This window comes from Syngnathoides biaculeatus, chromosome 9 (assembly GCF_019802595.1).
Source record: "Syngnathoides biaculeatus isolate LvHL_M chromosome 9, ASM1980259v1, whole genome shotgun sequence".
In the NCBI taxonomy this organism is placed as follows: domain Eukaryota; kingdom Metazoa; phylum Chordata; class Actinopteri; order Syngnathiformes; family Syngnathidae; genus Syngnathoides; species Syngnathoides biaculeatus.
Genome location: NC_084648.1, coordinates 24,823,200 through 24,849,719, shown reverse-complemented (window position 1 = coordinate 24,849,719; position 26,520 = coordinate 24,823,200). Strand labels below are relative to the sequence as shown.

Here is a 26,520-nt window from a genome sequence, read left to right as displayed (position 1 = left end):
CACTGAATAAAAAGAAGCTGCAAGGAGACACAAGTTGGAGTTGGTTGGAAGCAGGGAAGTCCTGTCGCTCCCCTTGCAGCAAGTAAAACTTGAAGCCTTGTTCGTTCGCCTTCTTTTAATAGAGAGTCAAGCTTTTAAACCTGACACAGGGTGTACCCTGCCTCTTGCCTGTTGACAGCTGGGATAGGCTCCAGCACTCCCTGTGACCCTTGGGAGGATAAGCGGCTAAGAAAATGGATGCATGGACAAGGAAGTCCATGAATGATGCCTTCACTGACAAGTAGGAAACATAAATATTAGACAACATGATTACAACAGTATGTGAGGCACCTGTGAACAAATAGTAACCATCCATCATCCATGCCGCTTATCCTCAGAAGAGTCACGGGAGAACTGGCGCTTATCCCAGCTAGCTTCAGGCAAAAGGTGAACTACACTCTGAACTGGTCGACAATCAGTCACAGGGCAGATACTGACACCATAACTGAGTGGGAATCAATCCCACGGTGCCCGCACCAGTTAGGCATGTGTACCACTACACTATCAGTGACTCCTCCAAATAGTATACAAACAATTTGCTTTATGAACAGTACAACAACAATTGGTGGCATGGTGAATCAGCTATAAAGTGATGGCCTCACAGTTCTGAGGTCCAGGTTCGATCCAGGTGTGACAGTCTGACCGCTCCCCTGTGCTGAAAAGTCCCATTGGAATAAATGAGCATGCGCACAGAATTTTTTGAATCTTTTGAATTTTTCTACTTTTTCTACATCTGTGCCAGTCTGAAACTTCCCCAGCCATGCTTCTTCCGCGTGTTCATTTTCGCTCCGCTTCCGCGTATTCATTTCGCTGTGGATGTCTCACAAAGCCGAACACAGCGAATGAAAGAATACAGACACAAATAAGAATGCATTGTTTGTGATTTATCAACTGGAAAGCACGTTCTAGCATTCAACAAGAATCAACAGAGGATTGTTCGGTCTCAGTCATTAAGGCATATTTGGGATAGTGAAAGTAAGTGTCAAATCACCTGAACCTATACCTGAACAATCCTCTGTTGATTCTTGTTCAATGCTGGAACGTGCTTTCCAGTTGATAAATAAACAATACGTTCGCTTTGGTTTCTGTATTCTTTCATTAGCTGTGTTCAGCTTTGTGAGACATCCATAGCGAAATGCACACGGAGCGAAAATGAACATGGGGAAGTGGAGCGAAAATGAAGACACGGAAGCATGGATGGGGAAGTTTCAGACTGGCATGGAACTAGATAAAGTAGAAAAATTCAAAAATTTCTACACGCGTGCGCAAAAAAACTGAAGAAGACCTTTCAGCACTGGGAGCACTCAGACCGTCACACCGACCCCGGTTGTGTGGAGTTTGCATGTTTTGCCCATGCCTGTGTGGGTTTTGTCAGGGCACTCCAGTTTCCTCCCACATCCCAAAAACATGCAACATTAATTGGACAGTTTAAATTGGACCTTGGTGTGATTGTGACTTTGGCTTTTTGTCTTGATGTGCCCTGCGATTGGCTGGTTCAGGGTGTACCCTGCTTCGTGGCCGTTCACAGCAGGGATAGGCTCCAGCACGCCCCGCGCCCCTCATGAGGATAAGCGGCTAAGAAAATGGATGGATGGATGGATGGATAGACTTTGATGTCACTGGTACAGGGTGGAAGTAGGCGCTCCCTCTGAGCTGCTTTTACCTAACCAAAATACAAATCCTCTCCACTACTATGCTCTAATCCTGCAACCGGGGAGCGGCATTGAGTGTGAAATTAAACAATCAACGATGAGCTAAGGCTAGCGACGAACGAATGCTAGCGATGAGCTAACGCTAGCGAGGCCTACATTGAACAACAAGGAAGAAGACTACAACAAGAACACTTACCAACCATTGAGAGTGAAATTAAATAACCAACGACGAGCTAAGGCTAGCGATGAGCTCATGCTTGTGACAAGCTACCGCTAGCAACGAGCTAAGACTAGCAAGGCCTACATTGGACAACAAGGTGGAACACTACAACGAGGACCGTGAGGACTTAAGAGAATGCTGGACAAGTGGACACAAACATCAACTTCAACTTTCTCCACTCCTGTTGTGTGAAACACTGCAGGGACATTGTGGTTTGTATCTCTTTTATCTCTTTTCTTCTATCTTCATATGTGTTCCGACCCTTACTTTAACTGAGCCTAGGTAGTATGTGAATTGTGTACCTTGTGTGTTGACTTTCTTTATTTGATTGTCTTGATTTGACTATCTGCAGCCCCATGGCGGGCACAAGCTAGTGCAATCTGTAGGCCGGTCCCAAGCCCAGATAAATGCAGAGGGTTGCATCAGGAAGGGCATCCGGCGTAAAACTGTACCAAACACAAATGAGCATTCGTCAAACAAATCCCACACCGAATCTGTCGTGGCCGAAGAAAATTAAAGAAGACAAAGGTAGAGCAGAGGCATGAAGAATGGAGGAAAAGTGTGCTAGTTCCCATTTTTAAGAACAAAGGGGACTTGCAGAGCTGTGGCAACTATAGAGAAATAAAGTTGATGAGCCAATGAAGTCATGGGAAAGATTAGTGGAGGGTAGACTCGGGGCAGAAGTCAGTATCTGCGAGCAATGGTATGGTTTATGGTTATGCCTAGAAAAGGTACCAGAGATGGATTATTTGCCTTGAGGATGCTAACTGAAAACTACAGAGAAGATCAGAAGGAGCAACATTGTGTCTTTGTGGATCTACAGAAAGCCTATGACTGAGTACCAAGAGAGGAACTGTGGTACTGCATATGCAAGTCTGGTGTGGTGGACAAATATGTTAGAAGAGTACAGGACATGTATGAGGGCAGCAGAACAGCGGTGAGTTGTGCCGTGTGTTAAGGTGAAGGTGGATTTCATCAGGGATCAGTTCCAAGACCCTTCCTGTTTGCTGTGGTAATGGATAGGCTGACAGATGAGGTTAGACTGGAATCCCCTTGGACTATGATGTTTGCAGATGATATTTGTGATATGCAGTGAAAACAGGGAGCAGATGGAGGAACAATTGGAAAGATGGAGGCATGCACTGGAAAGGAGAGGAATAAAGATTAGCCGAAGTAAAACAGAATATATGTGCGTGAATGAAACACACTGATTACACCATTTGTATGCACACTAACATGTTTTAGCACGTACACTATGTAATCCATCATATGATGATGCTCGCAAGTAAGAGAGGAGCAACTGCATTTCACATTTCTAGGAATAAAAAGCTTCCATTGCCCCACCCTGCCTGTGTGGGCATGTCATTACTGATGATGATGTACACTCACGGTGTCACATTGAAACTGAAATAATCACACCATGCCAAACAGAATAGCATAACTAGCAAATAATAAACCAAATAAAAGAATGACTCGAGAAATAATTGACACAAATCATGCAATTTAAAAAACTATTTACATCCTCCCATCATGCTTTGTGGCTCAAAAGAGGTTCTAAGTGCATCTTATGGTTGTAAAAATATGGTATGGCATACTGTACATAGCATATTAATACTGCTCCCATTACTTACGGATTTTTGTTATTTGTTGGGGTGTAAGGAACGTAACACCCACGAATAACAGAGGAACACTGTAACTATGACTTGAATTGTCAATTTAGACTGCATACACACCTTTCAGTCTTGACAGCCTTTGCACAATTGTCTTTGCACTGAACTATCATTCTAATGGGCACTCTCACTGCTCCAAATACCAGAAAACTCTGCATCCTTAAAATATATTATGAGGGGGGGAAAAAAGCTCTCCTGTTAATGACTGAGTATTGTTCGTTGTAAGCGGCAGAGTGAGGCAACTGTAGAAGATTGGCCTCACAGTTCTGAGGAGCAGGGTTCAAATCCCAGCCCCACCTGTGTGGAGTTTGCATGTTCTCGGCGTGCCTGTGTGGGTTTTCTCCGGGCAAAAAAAACTAACTGTAACAAAAATAGCATGCTCCAGATTTGTGTTATACTACATATCCTCTGGTGTAGGGTTCAGTCTTTAATTTTTGAGGTGATCTTTGTTACAGATTTACAAGTTTCAGGAAAAAGGAGTGTATCCATGATTTGAAATCAGTCTCAGCTGTCAGTGAATCACACCTCTTGGGGCCATATTCTCCCGTTTGTGACTAAATTGATTTTGATTTTCTGAACCATTCACTCGAAAAATGATACGAAAGAGGATAACAGGAAACAAGCAGTGGTGAAACAAATGTGTTCTCACATGCCATTTGAGGAAGAGTTGTACACACCTCAAATACATTATTTAGATATAAATGCTGACAGAGACTACAATGACAATGCTACTCTTAGGTAACAATGTAGCTTAAAGGTCTACTGGCATCCCTATACACATTTTAAAATATACATTGTTCTGAAAACTACATATATTATTCACTTCAATGCCTATAGAAAAAAAAAATGAGCGGAGAGCCTGTCTTTCAAAGTTGTGGAAGTCTCACTCGACATCCCAGCGGCAGCCATATTGCCTGCAACGTCATTTACAGATGTCACACTGGGACAGTTGCCATTGAGAAGACGCAGTGCCACATGCTATGGGAAACGAACAACAGAGATTTGAGGATTTTTCCGATGCCCCTTCTGACATGGAAGCTCTTTTCGAAGACCAAAGGGATTTATTCTAAATTCACACGTAACATATGGTATAAACTGTGAGACAAATTATTCCCCCACAATTAATATTTTTTTAATAGCTCTATACACAACACACCTACCTGTCAATTAGAACCCACAAAGCTCTCGTCCTTTGCACCTGTGCGATCCATTTTTTCACAAGAGGATATGAAAGAGCTAGCTACATATTCAAAAATAGTCAAAGTACCCAGTCTATAGTATATGATATGTGTTGTCTTCTCAGCGACAAGTCACGTTCCAACAAAGTGTAGCCATCACACATGGTGAAAGCTGCAGGCAGCCAAACAATGTGTATGGGTGTGTGGTTTATTGGTATATGGAAGGTATTTTAAACTGTCAGCTCCGCAGTGTCAGACTACTTGTAGGAATAATTGTGATCATAATTATCATACATCTGCTTCCAATAAAGAAATGCTTTGCTCTGCTCTAGATAACGAGGCAGCCTCCTAGCAGGAGATAGCAAGAACAAAAACATCTAATCATCAGAACTGTTAGAACTGCTGCCTGTTAAAGAAATGATGACCACACATGTATTCAGCAATCTTCCACACACGCACATGAACAAACATGTACACCTTGTTTCAAACTGTTTTGCTTGTCGTCTTCTTTTTGTAACATCCACGTTAAATAAGGGGCGTCTTAAAACTAAATAAATAGAAGTGCTGAGGAGAGGATAATCAGAGAGTGCAGTGATGAATTGTACGAGACAGTTCCTCTCCACTCTCCTTGCGAGACTTGAACTGGTTTCTTTGCTTCCTTTTTTGTCCTGTTTAATGAATGTCTGATTGGTGAACCTGACACTACTCATTTGCCAAACCTGCTCCAGAGAAGAACTTAAAATTTTTGTTCCATTACACGCATGGACACACACACACACACACACACACACACACACACACAAACAGCTAAGAAGTATTCTATGACTGGCTATTGTGGTTTTGATTTCAAATTTCATACAGTGGATGGTGGGTGCTGAAATAGCAAAACTTTTACTCACCATGGCTTTGAATGTTTTTCGCTCTCATTGACGAACCAGCCTCAGCAGTCTGACCAACTTCTTTCAACATAGCTCCATTAATCTGGTTTTGCGAGGTCCTGGGGCCCTCTGGTCCTGGAGGTCCTGTCCCTGGTGAGGGAACTAGTCCTTTATCCACTCGAATGCTTTTCACCGGTGGCCTTCCAATAGGCCCTAATTTGGAGACTTTCTGCAGGAAGGATTGATGCTTAGTGACAGAGTTCCAGCCAAAGGTCCCCAGCTCAGAACTGTGCACCTAGACCATAGTGTTAGCCATTCCCTGCTCCGCAGTTGGAAATGAGGACTGAGGTGAGGGAAGGCAAGCCGTGAAGGAGCAGAGGGGAGGAGTGAGGGAGTGTGTGAAGTGAATAAAGGAGGAAAAAGCAAGAAAAAGATGATGCAAGGAGCAAACACAAGAGAAGCTACAAAAATTCATTGTGTCAAAACATTCAGACTCGAACAATGCAGATTTTTATTTTAAGAGTAGAAGAATTAATCGATTAAGTGACAACTAATTGATGATCAAATTAAATCACTAGTTATTATTCTCATAATTTTTAGTAATTTATTTAATTACTATTTTGGTCATTGATTAATCATATACACAGTGTAGAGACCTTGTTTAACCAAAAACTCTCCAACTCGTCCGAATTTTTGGCTCTTGAAAGTAAATGTTCTCCGGCTCCATAACAACAGACTTGTCATCGTCATTATATGGTCATTGTGTGTTGAACTGAAATAAGACATTTGGAACTATCTGGTTTGACTTTGGAAAACAATGATAAACATTTTTGCCCATTTTCTGATGTTTCGGACCAAACCAGTCACTGAATCTTTATTTTTGTTTGTGGATTTTCTACACTTTCAAATTTAAATGGTATTTTTTAAAATAAAGAGATTTTTAATCTAATTAATTGACTGATTGATACAATAATTGACAGATTAATCCATAACCCAAACAATCCATGCTCCTCCCCCATGATACTACAAACACCAACACAGATGTCGTCACTTTGTGGGTGATGGGCTAACTTGTGCGTGTGTGTTTGTGAGTGTGCCTGCGTGCGTGGATGTGTGAACTCGAACTTCGACCTTTCTGGAGATTCTTTTTAAGTCTCCAAAAGGTCTTGGAGATATCTCAGAGACATCAACTGTTCGCAACAGTAGCAATGTCTCTGCAAGGTGTCTGGGACACCTCCCAGATCTGCTGGAGACCAAGAAGACGGACAACATCACAGTGACAGTGCTACTTCGCCCCGACGTCTCCAAGATGACGCTTGACCTACTTTTGTAGCAACGTTGCAACCCAATTTTGGCAGAAGCATACATCAAAGTAATTTGAAAAAGCTTTTGAAATTATACAATTTACAGTGCCTTGTGAAAGTATTCGGCCCCCTTGAACTTTTCAACCTTTCAGCACATTTCAGGCTTCAAATATAGAGATATATTTTTTTTTTTGTCAAGAAATAACAAGTGGGACATAATCGTGAAGTGTAACGAAATTTATTGGATATTTTAAACTTTTTTAACAAATAAAAACCTGAAAAGTGGGGTGTGAATTATTATTCGGCCCCCTTGCATTATTACATTGGACCACAGCCTTTTGTTGCAATTACAGCTACAAGTCGCTTGGGGTATGTCTCTATCAGTTTTGCACATCGAGAGACTGAAATTCTTGCCCATTCTTCCTTGAAAAACAGCTCGAGCTCAGTGAGGTTGGATGGAGAGGGTTTGTGAGCAGCAGTCTTCAGCTCTGCACACAGATTCCCGATTGGATTCAGGTCTGGACTTTGACTTGGCCACTCTAACATCTGGATATGTTTATTTGTGAACCATTCCATTGTAGATTTGGCTTTATGTTTTCTTCCTGTTGGAAGATAAATCTCTGTCCCAGTCTCAAGTCTTTTGCAGACCCCAACATGTTTTCTTCCAGAATGGTGTTGTATTTGGCTCCATTCATCTTTCCATCAATTTGAACCATCTTCTCTGTCCCTGCTGAATAAAAACAGACCGAAACCATGAGGCTGTCACCAAAATGTTTGACAGTGGGGATGGTGAGTTCAGGGTGATGAGCTGTGTTGCTTTTACGACAAACATATCGTTTTACTTTGTGGCCAAAAAATTTGATTTTGATTTCATCTGACCAGAGCACCTTCTTCCACGTTTGGTGTGTTTCCCAGGTAGCTTGTGGCAAACTTTAAGAGACTTTTGATGGATATCTTTGAGAAATGGCTTTCTTCCTGCCACTCTTCCATAAAGGCCAGATTTGTGCAGCGTATGACTGATTGTTGTCCTATGGACAGACTCTCCCACCTCAGCTGTAGATCTGTGCAGTTCATCCAGAGTGATCATGGGCCTCTTGGCTACATCTCTGATCAGCCTTCTCCTTGTTCGAGGTGAAAGTTTCAAGGGATGCCCGGGTCTTGGTAAGTTAGCAGTGGTCTGATACCCCTTCCATTTCAATATGATTGCTTGCAAAGTGGTTCATGAGATGTTCAAAGCTTGGGAAATGTTTTTGTATCCAAATCCAGCTTTAAACTTCTCCACAACAGCATCTCGGAGCCGCTAGGTGTGTTCCTTGGTCTTCATGATGTTCCTAGCACTTTTAACAGAACCCTCAGATTATCACAGAGCATTTATACGGCCACTGGATTACACTAGAGATGAAAGTGGACTTTTGTGAAAATTCCAGAAGATATAAATGCAAGCACCAAAGGTGTGAAGTCTTGGGAAATTTTTGAAAAAATGGATGGCTGTGTTGCATTCTGGCAATATCTGTGAAGAAAATTCAGACAAAAATTGAAAGTAAAATTTCTAAATCCAGACCAAAAAAAAAGTTCCCCAAGAGGCAAGCCCAGATTTTTTTACGCCGTCACACTGCCTCACAATCAACGCAATGAGCACCCCTGGTGTAACTGAATTTGCTTTGACATGGCTAATTATGTTGATGACTTTCGACGTAAATGCGCTCGCAATACGTGAAGCAGCTCTGAACATGTGCTTTCGGCCTAACTTTCGTACATGCTCAGTAGAGTTAACTTGCTTTTCCTGTTTCCGGGTGAATACCGGTTGTTTTGGAGCAGGCTTGTTTAGTTAACAACGTTTATTAAATAAACACATAAATTAATGTCAAGACTACACAAAATAAGCGACGTCTTGAGAGAATGCGAGGGGACGGGTGTTACCGTTACCAGTGTTAATGCCTCAACATGGCTTCCCTTGTGAAAGCAAAACGAGGAACTCAAACCCATGTTCGTTCAATCCTGTCAACTAATATCCGGATTAATTTTAGGCAATTTTTACTCAATTTTCCGGAGCAATTCTCATGAACATTTGAAAATCCGGAATTCCAGGAAAATCCGGAGGACTTTCATCACTGTTACAAGAGCTGCTACTCTTACACTCAACTGTTACTTTTCAAGAGCCTGGAGATGAGCGTTCTATAGCTTCTTTATTGACAATTGAAGCAGAGTGAAACTGTAAACAGTAACAAGAAATATACAGCATTTGGTGAGTTGCCCATTCAGCCTGTCTTCATTTTCTTTTCCTTTCGGCTTGTCGTGTTAGGGGTCGCCATAGCATGTCATATTTTTCCATCTAAGCCCATCTCATGCATCTTCTTCTTTAACACCCACTGTCCTCATGTCCTCCCTCACAACATCCATCAATCTTTTCTTTTGTCTTCCTCTTGCTCTTTTGCCTGGAAGCTCCATCCTCAGCACCCTTCTATCAATATACTCTCTCGTCTCTGAACATGTCCAAACCATCTAAGTCTGCTCTCTCTAACCTTGTCTCCAAAACATCCAACTTTGGATCTGCCTCTAATGAGCTCATTTATAATCCTATCCAACCTGTTCACACCAAGTGAGAACCTTCCTGCTATTGTCATGGTCCTGCCGGTCCAGCCCTGGCTGTGCGGGTCCCCACACACCTGTGCTGATTGGGAGGCACACACATAGAACACCAGTCACCTTCCGCTAACTGTTCCACTCCGCTTGGATCCATTTCTTCATGTCTTTACCACACTCTCCATTGCTCTGTATTGTTGACCCCAAGTATTTGAAGTCATCCACCCTTGCTATCTCTTCTCCCTGGAGCTTCACTCCTCATCCTCAACCCCTCACATTCATGCAAATATATTCTGTTTTACTTCGGCTAATCTTCATTCCTCTATTTTCCCTCTCCTTTTGCTCCCTGCTTTCACTGCATCATCTGCGAACAACATAGTCCAATGGGATTCCAGTCTAACCTCATCTGTCAGCCTATCCATTACTACCGCAAACAAGAAGGGGCTGAGCGCGGATCCCTGATGCAGTCCCACCTCCACCTTAAATTCTTCTGACACACCAACGGCACACCTTACCGCTGTTCTGCTGACCTCATAAATGTCCTGTAGTATTTTAACATATTTCTCCGCCACACCAGACTTGTGCATGCAGTACCAAAGTTCCTCTCCTGGTACTCTGTCATAGGCTTTCTGTAGGTCTACAAAGACACAATGCAGCTCCTTATGACCTTCTCTGTACTTTTCCATGAGCATCCTCAAGGCAAATAGTGCATTTGTGGTACTCTTTCTAAGCATGAAACCATACTATTGCTCGCAGATACTTACTTCTGTCCTTAGTCTAGCCTCCACCACTCTTTCCCATAACTTCATTGTGTGGCTTATCATTTTTACATCAATAAAATGCATGAAAACATAAACTAACAGTGTTTACCAATTGAAAATCCAATCCACTTATGTACAGATATTACAATAGGTACGTTAACATGAAAATCCACACTAATAGCTAAACAGCCAGCCTGACATCTGACATACAATGGTCAAAGTGTAGCATTTACAGAGAAGGTCGAGCTTCCTTCGTGTCAGCAAGCAACAACCGAACGCATGTGAAGTTCATCGTCGTGTTGTCCATCATTTTGTGTATGCTAGCCTTCAGAAAGTATTGGCTGTAAGTTTGTTGTGCTGCATTAGCCCAATTTTTAATGTTTATGTTGGTTTGTGTTATATGGGAATGCAAATGTGTTCACTTTGATTTCGTGCATAACCTTGCTAACTAGGCACGAACGAATGACTGGTGCCACCCAGAGGTCAGATGTGGATTTACACTAAACCATTAAATTAACAAAACTGTGTACAAATGTAACCGATTAACATGTGAAAACGATAATAAAATATGCAAATTAGAAGAATACGTCATGACATCTTGCAGGGCAGAACAACCTCACTTTAGTAAAAAAAAAAAAACAAAGTTTCACAGACAAATTTTTGGGACCTGCAGAGCAGAGCGCGTCTGTGGATGGTGGGGAGAGAGATTGGTGTGGGCAACAAGGATGCACTCACTCACCCACGCCATTTAAAGGCAAAAACACACAAATGCATTAGTGTCTGTGCACAGAGGCGTAGTGTTGCTGCACCCAAAAAAAAACAAAAAACAATGTAGCTATCACGTTATAACATATGTTTCACGTTATATTGTGATTAATTACACATTATAATGTGAATCATTTAGTGTTATAACCTGAAAAGTTTCACGTTATAACGCAACTCATTTCATGTTACAGTATGAAGCTTTCATGTTATAACATGACATGCTCTACTTTATAACGTGATTTGTTTCAGATTTGTTTCACATTTTAAGGTAGAAAATAATAAATTCATAAATTTCCCCCCTCTTCACCCCTGCCCCCCAAACGGCAATTACTTCCGGTTCGGGTGGGTGGACAGCTTTTAGAGTTATATATCAAACATACATTCCTGTATCTCTACACAGATCTTCTATAACACACCTTCGTTGTTACAAAAAAAAAAAAATCATTTAAGATTGAAAAAGAACATGCATGTTCATTGGACTTCGCCGAATTGGCTCTGCCAGGGACCTGAACCCTAAGTTGTTGCTTCGAAACAGTGTGTCTTCCTGTATGCTACCTTGGAAGGATGTGGCAGGGTCACAAACAGGTTGACGCGAACTTTTCAGGTTGTAACATAGAACTTATTCGGTTTTACCGTGATGTTTCATGTTATAATGTGGTAAATCACGTTATATTGTGGTTCATTTCATGTTATAACATGAAATGTTTCATGCTATAATGTGAAATTGATTATGTTATAAGGTGAAATGATTCACGTTATAACATGTAATTAACGATATTGTAACGTGAAACGTGTTATAACATGAAACATCCACATTATAACGTGAAGCATATCACGTTATATATAGCGAACTTTTTTTTGGGTGTGGCAGCAATACACTTCTGTAGTCTGTGTACCTTTCCTACAGTACAAAATGTCATGCTCCTGGATTCCAGCCCGGGCTGGGTGTGGCCAGCTAATCAGAAGGCGCACACCTGCGCCTCATGACCACTGATTAGACCCAGTACATATAGGACCCGGGGGACGACAAATACTCCGCTAGATCGTTGTTCTTGATGCCTCGTTCCTGCACTCCTGTTTTCCTGACTGCTGCTCTCCGTGCACCGACCCACGCCTGTCCACTGACCACCCTCGTAAGCCCATCCGTACTAGTACTTCGGATTGTTTGGACTGTCTACCGGATATCAGACCTCGGACCGAATAAAGGTTTCGTCTGTACTGTCTGCTGTCTCTGGAGTCGTGCATTTGGGTCCACCTTTGAGCCCCGTTTCGTGACAGAACGATCTAGCCAAAACATGGACCCAGCCGACTCTGAAGCCATCCGCTGTGCGCTGCAAGCTCAGGGCAAGCGCCTAGTCGAGCAAGAGGCTGCTCTCCAGGTAACCAACAAGAGGCTCCATGAGATCTGCACCCGGCTGGAGCCGTGGCTAGCCTCCCAGGCTAGCATGGTTGCCACGCCAATGGTGGCCACTCCACCGGTACCACTGTGTCCGCCCGCACCTTTCTCCACGGAGCTCCCCCTTAGCGGCGTTAGCCCACTCTCCCGACCGGAACGATTCTCAGGCGACTTGGGGAACGTCAAGCCTTTCCTCGTTCAGTGCGATCTGCATTTTGAACTGCAAGCGGCCGCTTTTCCCACGGACCGCTCCCGTATCGCCTTCGTCATCTCCCACATGACGGGGAGGGCGGAGGCGTGGGCCACTGCCGAGTGGAGTCGTAACTCGGAGATCTGCCGTTCATGGACGAGGTTCGTCTGCCCGCTCACCCAGGTTTTCCAGTACGCGGCTCCGGAACACCAGGCGGCATCCTCACTCATGACGATTCGTCAAGGACGTCGCTGCGTGTCCGACTACGCCATTGAGTTCCGAATCTGCGCCGCCGAGAGTCGATGGAACGAGAACGCCCTGCACGACGCCTTTTTCCAGGGGCTTTCCCCCCCAAATCCGGGGTCTCCTCATCGCTGTTGATCTTCCTCCCTCGCTGGACGCACTCATCGCGTTGGCCCTCAAGGTAGACCAGCGGCTAGTAATGGAGGATCAACTAGCCGTGATGACTGAGGGAGAGAGGGAGGGCTCCAGTCCGTCTGCCGCCCGGTCGTCCACTGCTGAACCCATTCAGGTGGAGGGTCTCGACGGGCCAGTGGAGGAGCGTCTGCGCTGGCGACGGGAGGGGCGTTGTTTTTACTGCGGGCGTTTGGGACACTTGATCGCCCGCTGCCCGACTCGACCAGAGCACTCTGACATCAGGATCTCTACTCCGGTGAGTGTGCGGTACACCGCGGCGGGGTCAGGGAGGTCCCTTCTTCACCTCACCTTGGGAACGGACTCCCGTTCATGCACTGTCTCGGCTTTCATAGATTCCAGGTCCGACACAAACCTGATAAATCCCCGCGTGGTCAAAGAGCTGGGGGCAGCAACCTTCCCCACGCAACGGCTTCGTCACGCCTATGCCGCCAATGGCAAGTTCCTTTGTCGGGTTACACATCGCACTCAGACGCTACGTATGAGCTTTCCGGACGCTCACTCGGAGCGTATTAGCTTCCATGTCTTCAACGCACGTAGTAGCGACATCATCCTGGGCAGCCCGTGGCTCAAGGAACATAACCCGCACATAGATTGGACCACGGGCCAGATCAAGACTTGGGGAGAGGACTGTCTCAGTCGCTGTTTTGCTGTCCAGGAATCCGTGTCCTTCCTGGGCTTCGTCCTGGCTGAGGCAGAGATACGGATGGACCCTGGGAAGGTCGACGCGGTGCTGCGGTGGCCTACCCCCACCAACAGGAGGGACGTACAGAGGTTTTTGGGATTTGCCAATTTCTATAGGAAATTCATACGGAACTTCAGTGCCGTGGCCGCTCCTCTGCATTCGCTCACCTCGCCACACACCACCTTCGCGTGGTCCGGGACCTGCCAGGAGGCCTTCAGCAGGCTAAAGACAAGTTTCACTACTGCGCCCGTTCTCATTGTTCCGGACCCAGATAACCAGTTTGTGGTGGAGGTGTCTAATTCAGGAATCGGAGCAGTCTTGTCGCAGAGGAGTCCCAGGGATGGAAGGATCCACCCGTGCGCGTTCCTGTCTAGGAAGCTGACCCCGGCAGAGAGGAACTACGACGTGGGAGATCGGGAACTGCTGGCGGTCAAGATCGCGTTGGTGGAGTGGCGGCACTGGCTGGAGGGCTTGCAAGTACCGTTCGTTGTCTTCACGGACCATAAGAACCTTGAATACCTGAAGTCTGTGAAGAGGTTGAACGCCCGTCAGGCCAGGTGGGCCCTGTTTTTCACTCGCTTCCGCTTTACGGTGTCCTTCCGCCCAGGCTCCAAGAACGGCAAGCCGGATGCACTTTCGCGGGTCCACGAGGGAGGGCGCACGGAATCGGAGGGCGGTCCTCTTCTGCCTGAGGCGTGCTTCGTGTTCGGTTTCACCTGGGCGGTCGAGTCACGGGTGAAGGAGGCCCTGGGAGAGACACCGCCGCCCACGGCAAGAGGAGGCCAGCGCCAGAGTTCAGAGTGGGACAGCGAATGTGGCTCTCCACCAAAGATCTCCCGCTGCGGACGGAATCCCGCAAACTGGCTCCCAGGTTCGTTGGCCTGTTGCCGATTTCCAAGGTCATTAACCCGGTCGCCGTCTCGCTGAGACTGCCCAGGTCGATGAGGGTGCACCCTACGTTCCACGTCAGCAGACTTCGCCCGAATCGCACGTCGTCGCTGGCTCCTCCGCTCAAGTACCCCCCGCCCATCCGTACTAGTACTTCGGATTGTTTGGACTGTCTACCAGATCTCAGACCTCGGACTGAATAAAGGTTTCCTCTGTACTGTCTGCTGTCTCTGGAGTCGTGCATTTGGGTCCACCCTTGAGCCCCGTTTCGTGACACAAAAAAACCCCGTTTATTTCTTTACATTTGCTTTTATCATGTTTTCAAATGTATACTTTACAATACAATGCTATTTTACCTTCTTAAAAGTGTAAACAAAAAATAGTAGTGTTTTAAAGCAGGTTTGAATGGATGAATTTCAATTTAGTTGATTTGACAGGGGTTTTTGAGTTACAAGTGTGTTTATGGAACAAATTAAACTTGTAAATCAAGGTATCACTGTACAGTATTTAGGGTTTTCAGAGACAGAGCAACTGGACTAGTGTTGCATTCCCATACACACTATCGTGTTTGAACATGAAAAGTCAGACAGGTCAAATGCAAAATCTTTAACTGGGAAAGTCAAAAGACACTTGAAATTGGATTTTCTAGACAATCTATCCATCCATCCATTTTCTCAGCCACTTATCCTCACAAGGGGAGTGCTGGAGCCTATCCCAGCTGTTATCAGGCAGTAGGCAGGCTAAACCCTGAACTGGTTGCCAGCCAATCGCAGGGCACATAGAGACAGACAACAGTCCCATTCACAATCACACCTCTGGGTAATTTAGAGTATCCAATTAATGTTGCATGTTTTTGGGATGTGGGAGGAAACCGGAGTGCCCACAGAAAACCCACGCAGGCATGGGGAGAACATGCAAGCTCCACACGGGGAGGTCCGGGATTGAACCCGGGTCCTCAGAACTGTGAGGCCAACGCTTTCCAGCTGTGACACCGTGCCACCTCTAGATATTCTAATGTTTCTAAATATGATTCTTAAATATATTTTTGTCACGTCCCATCGGAACAAGAGCAGGACCCAAATGCAGGACTCGGAAGATGCACGGTAGTTCAAGTCTTCTTTTCCTTTCGGCTTGACCCGTTAGGGGTCGCCACAGCGTGTCATCTTTTGCCATCTTAGCCTATCTCCTGCATCTTCCTCTCTAACCCCAACTGCCCTCATGTCTTCCCTCACCACATCCATAAACCTTCTCTTTGGTCTTCCTCTCGCTCTTTTGCCTGGGAGCTCCATCCTCAGCATCCTTCTACCAATATACTCACTCTCTCGCCTCTGAACATGTCCAAACCATCGAAGTCTGCTCTCTCGAATCTTGTCTCCAAAACATCCAGCTTTGGCTGTCCCTCTAATGAGCTCATTTCTAATCCTATCCAACCTGGTCACTCCGAGCGAGAACCTCAACATCTTCATTTCTGCCACCTCCAGTTCAGCTTCCTGTTGTTTCTTCAGTGCCACCGTCTCTAATCCGTACATCATGGCCGGCCTCACCACTGTTTTGTAAACTTTGTCCTTCATCCTAGCAGACACTCTTCTGTCACATAACACACCAGACACCTTTCGCCAGCTGTTCCAACCTGCTTGGACCCGTTTCTTCACTTCCTGACCACACTCTCTATTGCTCTGTATTGTTGACCCCAAGTATTTGAAGTCGTCCACCATCGCTATCTCTTCTCCCTGTAGCCTCACTCTTCCCCCTCCACTTTTCTCATTCACGCACATATATTCTGTTTTACTTCGGCTAATCTTCATTCCTCTCCTTTCCAGTGCATGTCTCCATCTTTCTAATTGTTCCTCTGCATGCTCCCTGCTTTCACTGCATATCACAATATCACCTGCGAACATCATGGTCCAAGGGGATTCCAGTCTAACCTCATCTGTCAGCCTATCCATTACCACTGCAAACAGGAAGGGGCTCAGAGCTGATCCCTGATGCAGTCCCACCTCCACCTTAAATTCCTCTGTCACACCTAAGGCACACCTCACCATTGTTCTGCTGCCATCATACATGTCCTGTATTATTTTAACATACTTCTCTGCCACACCAGACTTACGCATGCAGTACCACAGTTCCTCTCTTGGTACTCTGTCATAGGCTTTCTCTAGATCCACAAAGACACAATGTAGCTCCTTCTGACCTTCTCTGTACTTTTCCACGAGCATCCTCAAGGCAAATAATGCATCTGTGGTACTCTTTCTAGGCATGAAACCATACTGTTGCTCGCAGATACTTCTGTCCTGAGTCCAGCCTCCACTACTCTTTCCCATAACTTCATTGTGTGGCTGATCAACTTTATTCCTCTATAGTTCCCACAGCTCTGAACATCCCCTTTGTTCTTAAAAATGGGAACTAGAACACTTTTCCTCCATTCTTCAGGCATCTTTTCGTCTGCTAGTATTCTGTTGAATAAGTTGGTCAAAAACTCCACAGCCATCTCTCCAAATTGCTTCCATACCTCTACCGGTATGTCATCAGGACCAACTGCCTTTCCATTTTTCATCCTTTGTAGTGCCTTTCTGACTTCCCCCTTAGTAATCATTTCCACTTCCTGGTCCTTCACTCTTGCCTCTTCAACTCTTCCTTCTCTCTCATTTTCTTCATTCATCAACTTCTCAAAGTATTCTTTCCATCTATTTAGCACACTACCGGCACCAGTCAACACATTTCCATCTCTATCCTTAATCACCCTAACCTTCTGCACATCCTTCCCATCTCTATCCCTCTGTCTGGCCAACCTGTAGAGATCCTTTTCTCCTTCTTTCGTGTCCAACCTGGTGTACATGTCTTCATATGCCTCTTGTTTAGCCTTTGCCACCTCTACCTTTGCCCTACGTCGCATCTCGATGTACTCCTTTCGCCTCTCCTCAGTCCTCTCAGTATCCCACTTCTTCTTCGCTAATCTCTTTCCTTGTATGACTCCCTGTATTATGGGGTTCCACCACCAAGTCTCCTTCTCCCCTTTCCTACCAGATGACACACCAAGTACTCTCCTGCCTGTCTCTCTGATCACCTTGGCTGTCGTCGTCCAGTCTTCCGGGAGCTTCGGTTGTCCATCGAGAGCCTGTCTCACCTCTTTCCGGAAGGCCGCACAACATTCTTCCTTTCTCAGCTTCCACCACATAGTTCTCTGCTCTACCTTTGTCTTCTTAATCTTCCTACCCACCACCAGAATCATCCTACATACTACCATCCTATGCTGTCGAGCTACACTCTCCCCTACCACTACTTTACAGTCAGTAACCTCCTTCAGATTACATTGTCTGCACAAAATATAATCTACCTGCGTGGTTCTACCTCCGCTCTTGTAGGTCACTATATGTTCCTCCCTCTTCTGGAAATAAGTGTTCACTACAGCCATCTCCATCCTTTTTGCAAAGTCCATCACCATCTGCCCTTCAAAGTTCCTTTCCTGGATGCCGTATTTACCCATCACTTCTTCATCGCCCCTGTTTCCTTTACCAATATGTCCATTACAATCTGCACCAATCACAACTCTCTCGCTGTCTGGGATGCTCAGAACTACTTCATCTAGTTCCTTCCAGAATTTCTCTTTCAACTCTAGGTCACATCCTACCTGTGGTGCATAGCCGCTAACCACATAATACATAACACCCTCAATTTCAAATTTTAGTCTCATCACTCGATCTGATACTCTTTTCACCTCCAAGACATTCTTAGCCAGCTCTTCCTTTAAAATAACCCCTACTCCATTTCTCTTCCCATCTACTCCGTGGTAGAATAATGTAAACCCTGCTCCCAAACCTCTAGACTTACTACCTTTCCACCTGCTCTCTTGGATGCACAGAATATCAACCTTTCTCCTAATCATCATGTCAACCAACTCCTGAGCTTTTCCTGTCATAGTCCCAACATTCAAAGTCCCTACACTCAGTTGTAGGCTCTGTGCATTCCTCTTTTTCTTCTGACGCTGGATCCGGTTTCCTCGTCTTCTTTGTCTTCGACCCACAGTAGCTGAATTTCCACCGACGCCCTGCAGGTTAGCAGTGCCGGGGGCGGGCGTTGTTAACCCGGGCCACGACCGATCCGGTATGGGATTCTTTAGATGAACGCTCATATTTGTTTGGCACAGTTTTTACGCCGGATGCCCTTCCTGACGCAACCCTCTGCATTTATCCGGGCTTGGGACCGGCCTACAGATTGCACTGGTTTGTGCCCCCATAGGGCTGCATTATGCAAGGTAGTTCAAGGAGACACGTTTATTATATGCAGAGGTAGGGGATCGAGCAGGCAGTCCGGTGCAGCAGCGGTAGTTGGGACGTCGGACGAAGAGAGCAGTTGAGCGGGCAGGCAGGAGTCGGTACACAGGAGAACAATCAAAGCAGGCAGAAGTAACGAAGGAGTCAGGCTTACAAGGTTGGTCGGAGAACGGACGAAGGTCGGTACACACAGGTTCAATCAGGGATGCGGGAGTACACGAACGGGACATGAAGATCAACGAACTGGCGCCGGCCAGTTGTCATCGCGGTCATATAAATCCACAGCATAATCAGGCTGAATGAGGCGCAGGTGTGCACCTTCCAATCAGCGCACCTGCGCGGACAACCGCACAGCTCGTGCTGGAGCGGCAGGATCATGACAGTACCCCCCCTCAAAGGCACGGCTCCCAGACGTGCCTAAACGAAAAAGACAATTAACACAGGCAGGGGTGGGCGGAAAGGGTGTCCGGAGGAGGGCACCCCCCCCCCCCGAACCCCAGTCTGGTGGCCATCCAGGCCACCAAACACAAGGCGTCCGGGTGGACAGGTCAGGAGGACGACCCGGACACCAAGCACCAGGTTCCCCAAGGGGCGATTCGGGCGGACGACCTCTGTGAGGAACCAAACGGCAAAGCAGGAACCAGAACGAGGCAGGCCACTGCTCCGGACGAGAACCTCCCACGCCGTGGTTGCAAGAAGACCAGGTATTGGTCGCCACTGAGGCTTGGTCAGTAGGCAGCCGTGGATTGGTCACCAACGAGGCCAGGTCATGAAGCGGCTGGGAGCCATCTGGAGTGAATAGGATGATGGAGAGAAGGACCAGAGCCATGACCGCCATCCAGAAGTCTCTCCAGCTCCAGGGTGGCTCCACAGAACTCCCCAGCTCCTCCTGGACAGCAACGTGAGAAGGCGGCGACACCATCCCCTCCTCCTGGATAGCAACGTGAGAACGCGGCGCCACCATCGCCTCCTCCTGGACAGCAACGTGAGAAGGCGGCGACACCATCGCCTCCTCCTGGACAGCAACGTGAGAAGGCGGCGACACCATCGCCTCCTCCTGGACAGCAACGTGAGAAGGCGGCGACACCATCGCAACCTCCTGGACAGCAACGTGATAAGGCGGCGACACCATCGCCACCTCCTGGACAGCAACGTGAGAAGGCGGAGGCAGCATCACCAACTCCACCTCCTCCTGGACGGGAGCGTGAGGCGGCTGGGGAACCGTCGCCACCTCCTGGACAGGAATGTGAGGCGGCATCGGGTCGGTCCCCACTGCCACGTGAGCTTGCAGTGCATCCGTTGAAACAGCAACGTGGGCGTGGCGCGGTGGCGAATCCGGTTCCAGGGCAACGTGAACAAGAGTCGGCAGAGAGTCAGTCGAAACTGACACGTGGGCATGTCTCGGGAGCGGGTCAGTTCCAACTGCCGCGTGAACTCTGCTCGGAACAGCCAAAACCTCGACGTGGGATTGGCGAGGAGGCGGGTCAGTTTCCACAGCTACGTGCGCTTGGCGAGGTGGCGAGTCCGTTCCCACTGCGACGTGCACTTGGCGAGGTGGCGAGTCTGTTCCCACTGCGGCGTGCACTTGGCAAGGGGGCGGGTCGGTTTCCACGGGAACGTGAACGAGAGTAGGCAGAGTCAGTCGAAACTGACACGTGGGCGTGTCTCGGGAGCGGGTCAGTTCCAACTGCCACGTGAACCTGCGTCAGCAGCGAGTCCGTCGCCGTTGCGACGTCAGCGTAGCTCGGCTGGTTCGCCAATCCTTGCCGACCTGGGCCGTGACAGCCGCCAATTCCACGCTCTGCCGCTCTATCTCCGCCCGCATTTCGCGGAGGAACGCCTCGTGATTTGGAGACTCCTCCTCCCTCTGGGCTGGAAGCTTCGCCACCAGCTGTGGGTCTGCCGGTTTCGCCGTTGCCGGCGAGGAGTGGGAGGACGATGTCTTAGTTGCCGCGCAGCAGGAGGCACCGGGGAGCGCCCGGGCGGGGCGTCTCCTCTGGCCGCCACGCGGAGGTCCTGGGTAGATGGCCAAGCGGGTTCCCTCATACGGATTGGTGTACTTAAACCTACCGGGCGAAGACGTTCGGGTGCTGGAAATGCGGGGAGGTGAAACAAACTGACTCGCTGGCGGAGCGTAAGACACGGAAGCCGAGGACATCAGGGAGCCTACCCGGATCGGACAGGCTTGGTCCTCCGGCAGACGGTCTACCTTGCGTCGGTCCCGGCGACGCCGGGTCTTTCCTGCTGGGTCCTGTATCGGCCAGTTCGTTCTGTCACGTCCCATCGGAACGAGAGTAGGACCCAAATGCAGGACTCGGAAGATGCAAGGTAGTTCAAGGAGACACGTTTATTATATGCAGAGGTAGGGGATCGAACAGGCAGTTCGGTGCAGCAGCGGTAGTTGGGACGTCGGGCGAAGAGAGCAGGTGAGCGGACAGGCAGGAGTCGGTACACAGGGGAACAATCAACGCAGGCAGAAGTAACGAAGGAGTCAGGCTTACAAGGTTGGTCGGAGAACGGACGAAGGTTGGTACACACAGGTTCAATCAGGGATACCGGAGCACACGAACGGGACATGAAGATCAACGAACTGGCGCCGGCCAGTTGTCATTGCGGTCATATAAATCCACAGCATAATCAGGCTGCATGAGGCGCAGGTGTGCACCTTCCAATCAGCGCACCTGCGCGGACAACCGCACAGCTCGTGCTGGAGTGGCAGGATCATGACAGTTTTTAAATATCAAAAACAGGCAATAGGATGACCCAGCCATCAATACATCTTTGCATGCTAAACCCAATTGTGACACACTTGTTACATGAAGTACTTTGAGCATATTTTTTTCTCAAGTATGTACATGTATAGGATTGTGTTCACATAAATTACAGGGGACGTGTTTTCAACACACCCTTGAAGCTCCTATGTTGGGGCAGGTTTTAGACCTGTTCGGGGACCACGGGGTTTTCAAAAACATACAACAAAGGTAGCAGATGCAAATGTGAGTGTGAATTGTACACAGACCTCAATCACATTCATGTGCTCTTTTCAAAGTTCATATGGACTGTATGTACTGTACATGCAGTTTATACAGTCGAGGAAAAGTATGTAAAGCCACACTGCATTAATTGGTCATAAAATGTAGTCTGGTCTTCGCCAAAATAACGACAATAAACAAGCGGAATCTGCTTATAATAATACTCCCCAAACCATACGTTTTCATAATTTTATAGAGCATAAAAACTTTATAACTGGTTGGGCCACCTTTAGCAGTAATATATTACCTCAATTTAACATTTCCTGTAGTTGCTGATCAAATGTGGAAAACGATCAGGATTTATTTTGGCTGATTCTTCTTACAGGAGGCAAAGTTCCTGGGATGTCTGGTATGAATAGCTCTCGATGTCATGCCTTTGCATCTCATTTAGGTGAGACTTCGACTTGGCTACTGTCAACCTCACATTTTCTGGTTCTGAAACCATTCTGTTTTTGATTTGCTTCTGTGCTTTGGATGATTGCTTTGTCACAACACACTCTTTTGAGTTTCAACTGTTTGAATGATCACGTCAAGTTCTTCTGAAAAGTATCTTGATGAATTCGTGTATTCATTTTCCACAATATTGACCTGCCGCAAAACATAACCTGCAGTTTACAACATGCTATTTTTCTTTTTCTCAGACAAAATGAGAGTCATGGGGTCAAAAGGAAGTGCCTGAAGAGCTCAGACACAGACGTGTGGCAGGCACAGACCTGGACAAGGTTTCAAAAACAATTCTGCTCCACTTAAGGTTCCTAACAGCAGAGTGACGTTTATAATCCTGAAATGGGAGACAATTGGCAAATTACAGAAGAACCCAAAGATCACTGTGGCTATGCTAACAGAGTTGCAGTCAGGACAGAAAAAGTTCTAGAAAGTCAACCATCCCTGCATCCCTGCATTTGCACAACAGATGTGCAAATGATGCAGTGTGGTGACACTACTCCAGTGTACTAAATTAACGAAAGAATGGCTTCAGAACAACTCTGTGACTGTTCTTGAAGGGCCCAGCCAGAGCCTTGACGTAAACCCAATTGAGCATCTCTGGAGACACCTTAAAATGGCTGCCCACCAATGTTCAGCAAGCAACCTGACAGAACTGGAGAGGATTTGCAAGGAAGAATAGCAGGATCCCCACATACAGGTGTGAAAAATTTGTTGCATCTTTCCCAAAAAGACTCAAGGCTATATTAGCCCAAAAAGGTGCTTCTACTAAATAATGAGCAAAAGGTCTGAATACTTGAAGCAGTGTGATAGTTCACCTTTTCTTTTCTGCTAAATCTGCAAAAATGTCAACAATTTCAGTCAATATATTTCCTATTTTGACATTAATGAGGAGAAAAATTGACTTAAATAATTTGAGCAAATGGCTGTAAAATAACAAAAAGTGAAAATTTTAAGGGGGTCGGAATTCCTTCTGTAACCACTGTATCATACATGTAAAATATAAAATAAAATCTTTATTGTACATTTATGTTCATTATGAAGTGTTAAGCTTGAAGTATATTGCTATTCCATCCAACCCTCAACTCCAGTTTATACTCATGGAGCAATATAATAAAATAAATTATTTCAAACGTCTATCCTGGAGCCGAGAATTGTGCGGCTATTACCATGAAAACCAAAAAAAGAATATATCCCCACCAAACATGCAATTACCATACATTATCACTAACACTGTGCCTGCTGATGGCAATAAAAACAAGTATTGCCATCTATTTTAACATAACCTACTAAACCAGATCTTTTTACACTATCTCATTTGACGAACAATAACTTTAGCTGAAGCTGATGAACTGTATTGAAAAGACTAAAAAGGGACTTACCCAGGTATGATTTCTTGGCTTGCCCAGATTGGTACGAGTCAGTAGAGGCTCACTGGTCCCCTCCCAATTGTCCTCCACGCATTCTTCACCAGGTATTGTCCTCTGATACTTGGACTCTACATTTAATAGACATTTATCAGATACCTCCCGGACTACATTTCTAGGTGTGACCCGATATTGTTCCTCTGGCACCTCTGTGTGCACAGCACTCGTACAGTGTGACGGTGTTCCACTGAAGGCTGGACTCGGCCATTTAGACTTTTTGTAGTCAAAGACCTCTGCCTTGTGGCTGGTTTTGATGATAGTACTCTTTCCTTGGATGGGTTTAAGCACCAAAGCGTTTTTGACAGTACCAGCAGATGATCTTTGCGATTTAGCCTCATAAAAAGATGTAATTTCTTCCTTCCTAGATGCTGCATTCCTTCCAATTTCTGAAATAGATTTAGCCTGGACCAAAAAAGAGGAGAAGAAATTCAAAACGAGAAATGTTAAATTCAACCAACAATGTATGAATAAATAAACTCTACAGTACCTGGCTAGATGTCTTTGCTGCATAGTAGCTGGGTCGTGATCTAACTTTCGCCTTGATGTTTTTAATGTCCAATTTGAGTAGTCTATTTTCATTACGATTTGTCATTTTGCAAACTCCAGCTAAGGGAACAACTGCAATATCTGATTTGACTTTTAGTCTACTTGAACACCTGGGGACTTTGGGGACCCTCACATACTTTTCTGTGCAATTTAGCATATGTGCAGTATCATTGCTATCTTGGATAAGGCTGACTACACAGGGAGAAACAACTTCTGTGTGAGGGGTGTCACTAATGTCCTCAGGAGTTTTCCCAAATGAATACAGCGGACAGGTAATCTGTATTTCTTCTAACACTACCTCTGATCCTTGATCACTCATTGTTCCAGTCCCCTCCTTCTGGACCTCAGGCATCAGTGCAGAGTGACCTCTGATAAATAGGCTTGGATTAGGTGAGCTTGTGTACGCTGTGCCTGTTCTCTGTACACCAATATCTGAGCTGATTGAAAAATACAAAGCTTCATCTTCAGCATCATCATCATTATCAGCAACATCATCACCTTCAAAAATTTCTGTCGCTTCAGAGTCTGGAGTAAATGAGCCATGTCTCTCTATATATCTGTTGTTACTACCATGCTCAACACTATTGGATATTAAAGATAGGGACAGTGCAACGTTGTCATTGTCATTTCTGTTTTCATGGTGTTCTCCAGCACAGGCATCTAGGTAAACCGATATAGAGTTGTCATTTGATTTTGACCGTTCATTTGCTGTTTGAATCTTTTCAAATGCAGCATTACTATTTTTGCTGGGCATACTTTTGTCCTCTTGCTCCGAGTTGGAAATGGCATCCTTTACAATTTCTTTTCTTCCTGTTAATAAAGTAGTTGCTACGGTGACTTCAAGCAAATCGTAGTCTTGAGGGCTGTCAGTACACCCACTACTGCTCAATAATTCTGGAGAGGATTCCCCCAAACAGAAGGATGGTGAGGATGAATATGAGGAGGTTGCAAAAGCATTTTCATGATGGTCTCCTGCACTGTGAAGAGAGAGTCTCATGCCGGTGCAGCTCTTCTCATCTGTGTGATGTTCACTGGACTGAGAAGCACTCATCTTACTGTAAGGGCTATTAAGTCACCATATAATACTGCAAAATAAATCAAAAACCTTGAGCAATTTTAATATTGTTAGACGCTACATTGATGTTTGATCAAAAGTCCAATCCATTGTTTGGATTTTGGAGGTTTGTAGCGTTATTTCAGTATCCAAAAGAGGTCCGTGTTATTGCTTCATTGGCAGACCAAGCCATCTAAAAAGAAAAAGAAAAACAAAAAAAACGGACAACTGTAAATTTACCTGGTGTGAATTTAAAAGAAATACTGTTGATTATTTCAAAGAACAAACCTATTCTTTGTTCATTATGAAGTGAAATGTCTCATTTTTGAACGAGCAATAAATAAAGCCTTCTGCTCTCTCTCTCTCTCTCTCTCTCTCTTCTCTCTCTCTCTCTCTCTCTCTCTCTCTCTCTCTCTCTCTCTCTCTCTCTCTCTCTCTCGCTCTCTCTCTCTCTCGCTCTCTCTCTCTCTCTCTCTCTCTCTCTCTCTCTCTCTCTCTATATATATATATATATATATATATATAATATATATATATATACACACACACACATATATATATATATATATATAGACGTAAAGAAAAACATGCTCGACGTGACATCACTGATCAGCAAAACTACTGTTGGGACATGCACTCACATCCTGCTGGTCCAATCAGTATTAGTATTGGTAATATATTTTGTAAACTGTTGCATGATTTTATAACGGGAAGCGCGAACGGGTAGAGGCACTCTATACAAGCTTAAAATAATGTGGGGTGTTGACACTTCTCTTACCTGTTGTAAATGAAGAAGACTTGAATTGCCTCTTACACATCTGTGACTAAGAAGGAATCATTCCTATAAACAGAATGTCTCTTGTTCCTTGTTCTAGTTAATTTGTTGTTCTTTTTTCTGAATGTCGTACCAGGACAGCATCAAAATTCCTTGTGTGTTTTTACACACTTAGCCAGTAAAGCTGATTCTGATCCTGATTCTGATTCTGATTGCATGTCTCAATTTGAAACTTGTCTCGAGACTTGTCGATCTCAACTTTGGGGATTTGAAGGCAAAGTCTTGAGGGAGACTTGCAAAGTAATGATGTTGTCCCACCTCTGGGTA

General features: G+C 45.7%; 2 protein-coding genes and 1 long non-coding RNA gene across 4 annotated transcripts in view; 1 reads left to right on the top strand and 2 right to left on the bottom strand.

Annotated features, from left to right (window-relative positions):
* Nucleotides 1–5,711, bottom strand: part of LOC133506189 (microtubule-associated tumor suppressor 1 homolog A-like) — a 56,596-nt gene extending 50,885 nt beyond the window's left edge. Inside the window, exon 1 of the mRNA XM_061830086.1 lies at nucleotides 5,659–5,711. Coding sequence (XP_061686070.1) covers nucleotides 5,659–5,686 — 28 coding nt within the window. The 5' untranslated portion in view covers nucleotides 5,687–5,711. The remainder of the gene's footprint in view (nucleotides 1–5,658) is intronic.
* On the top strand, nucleotides 1,984–23,339 carry LOC133506193 (uncharacterized). Its single transcript, XR_009796422.1, has 3 exons — nucleotides 1,984–2,123; nucleotides 22,273–22,338; nucleotides 22,589–23,339. It is a non-coding gene; the product is annotated as an uncharacterized LOC133506193 (long non-coding RNA).
* A 340-nt stretch (nucleotides 23,340–23,679) lies between these two features.
* LOC133506191 (uncharacterized) lies at nucleotides 23,680–25,498 on the bottom strand. Of its 2 annotated transcripts, none has more exons than XM_061830088.1 (2): nucleotides 24,306–25,498; nucleotides 23,680–24,220 (listed from the first exon to the last, which is right to left on the bottom strand). In XM_061830088.1, exons 1-2 carry the CDS (start codon nucleotides 25,413–25,415, stop codon nucleotides 23,726–23,728), a joined length of 1,605 nt encoding a protein of 534 aa, XP_061686072.1. In that variant the 5' UTR covers nucleotides 25,416–25,498; the 3' UTR covers nucleotides 23,680–23,725. The 2 variants fall into 2 exon arrangements, with proteins under 2 accessions (XP_061686072.1, XP_061686073.1); XM_061830089.1 differs by having other exon boundaries at nucleotides 23,680–23,889; nucleotides 24,663–25,498.
* Nucleotides 25,499–26,520: the final 1,022 nt, after the last annotated feature.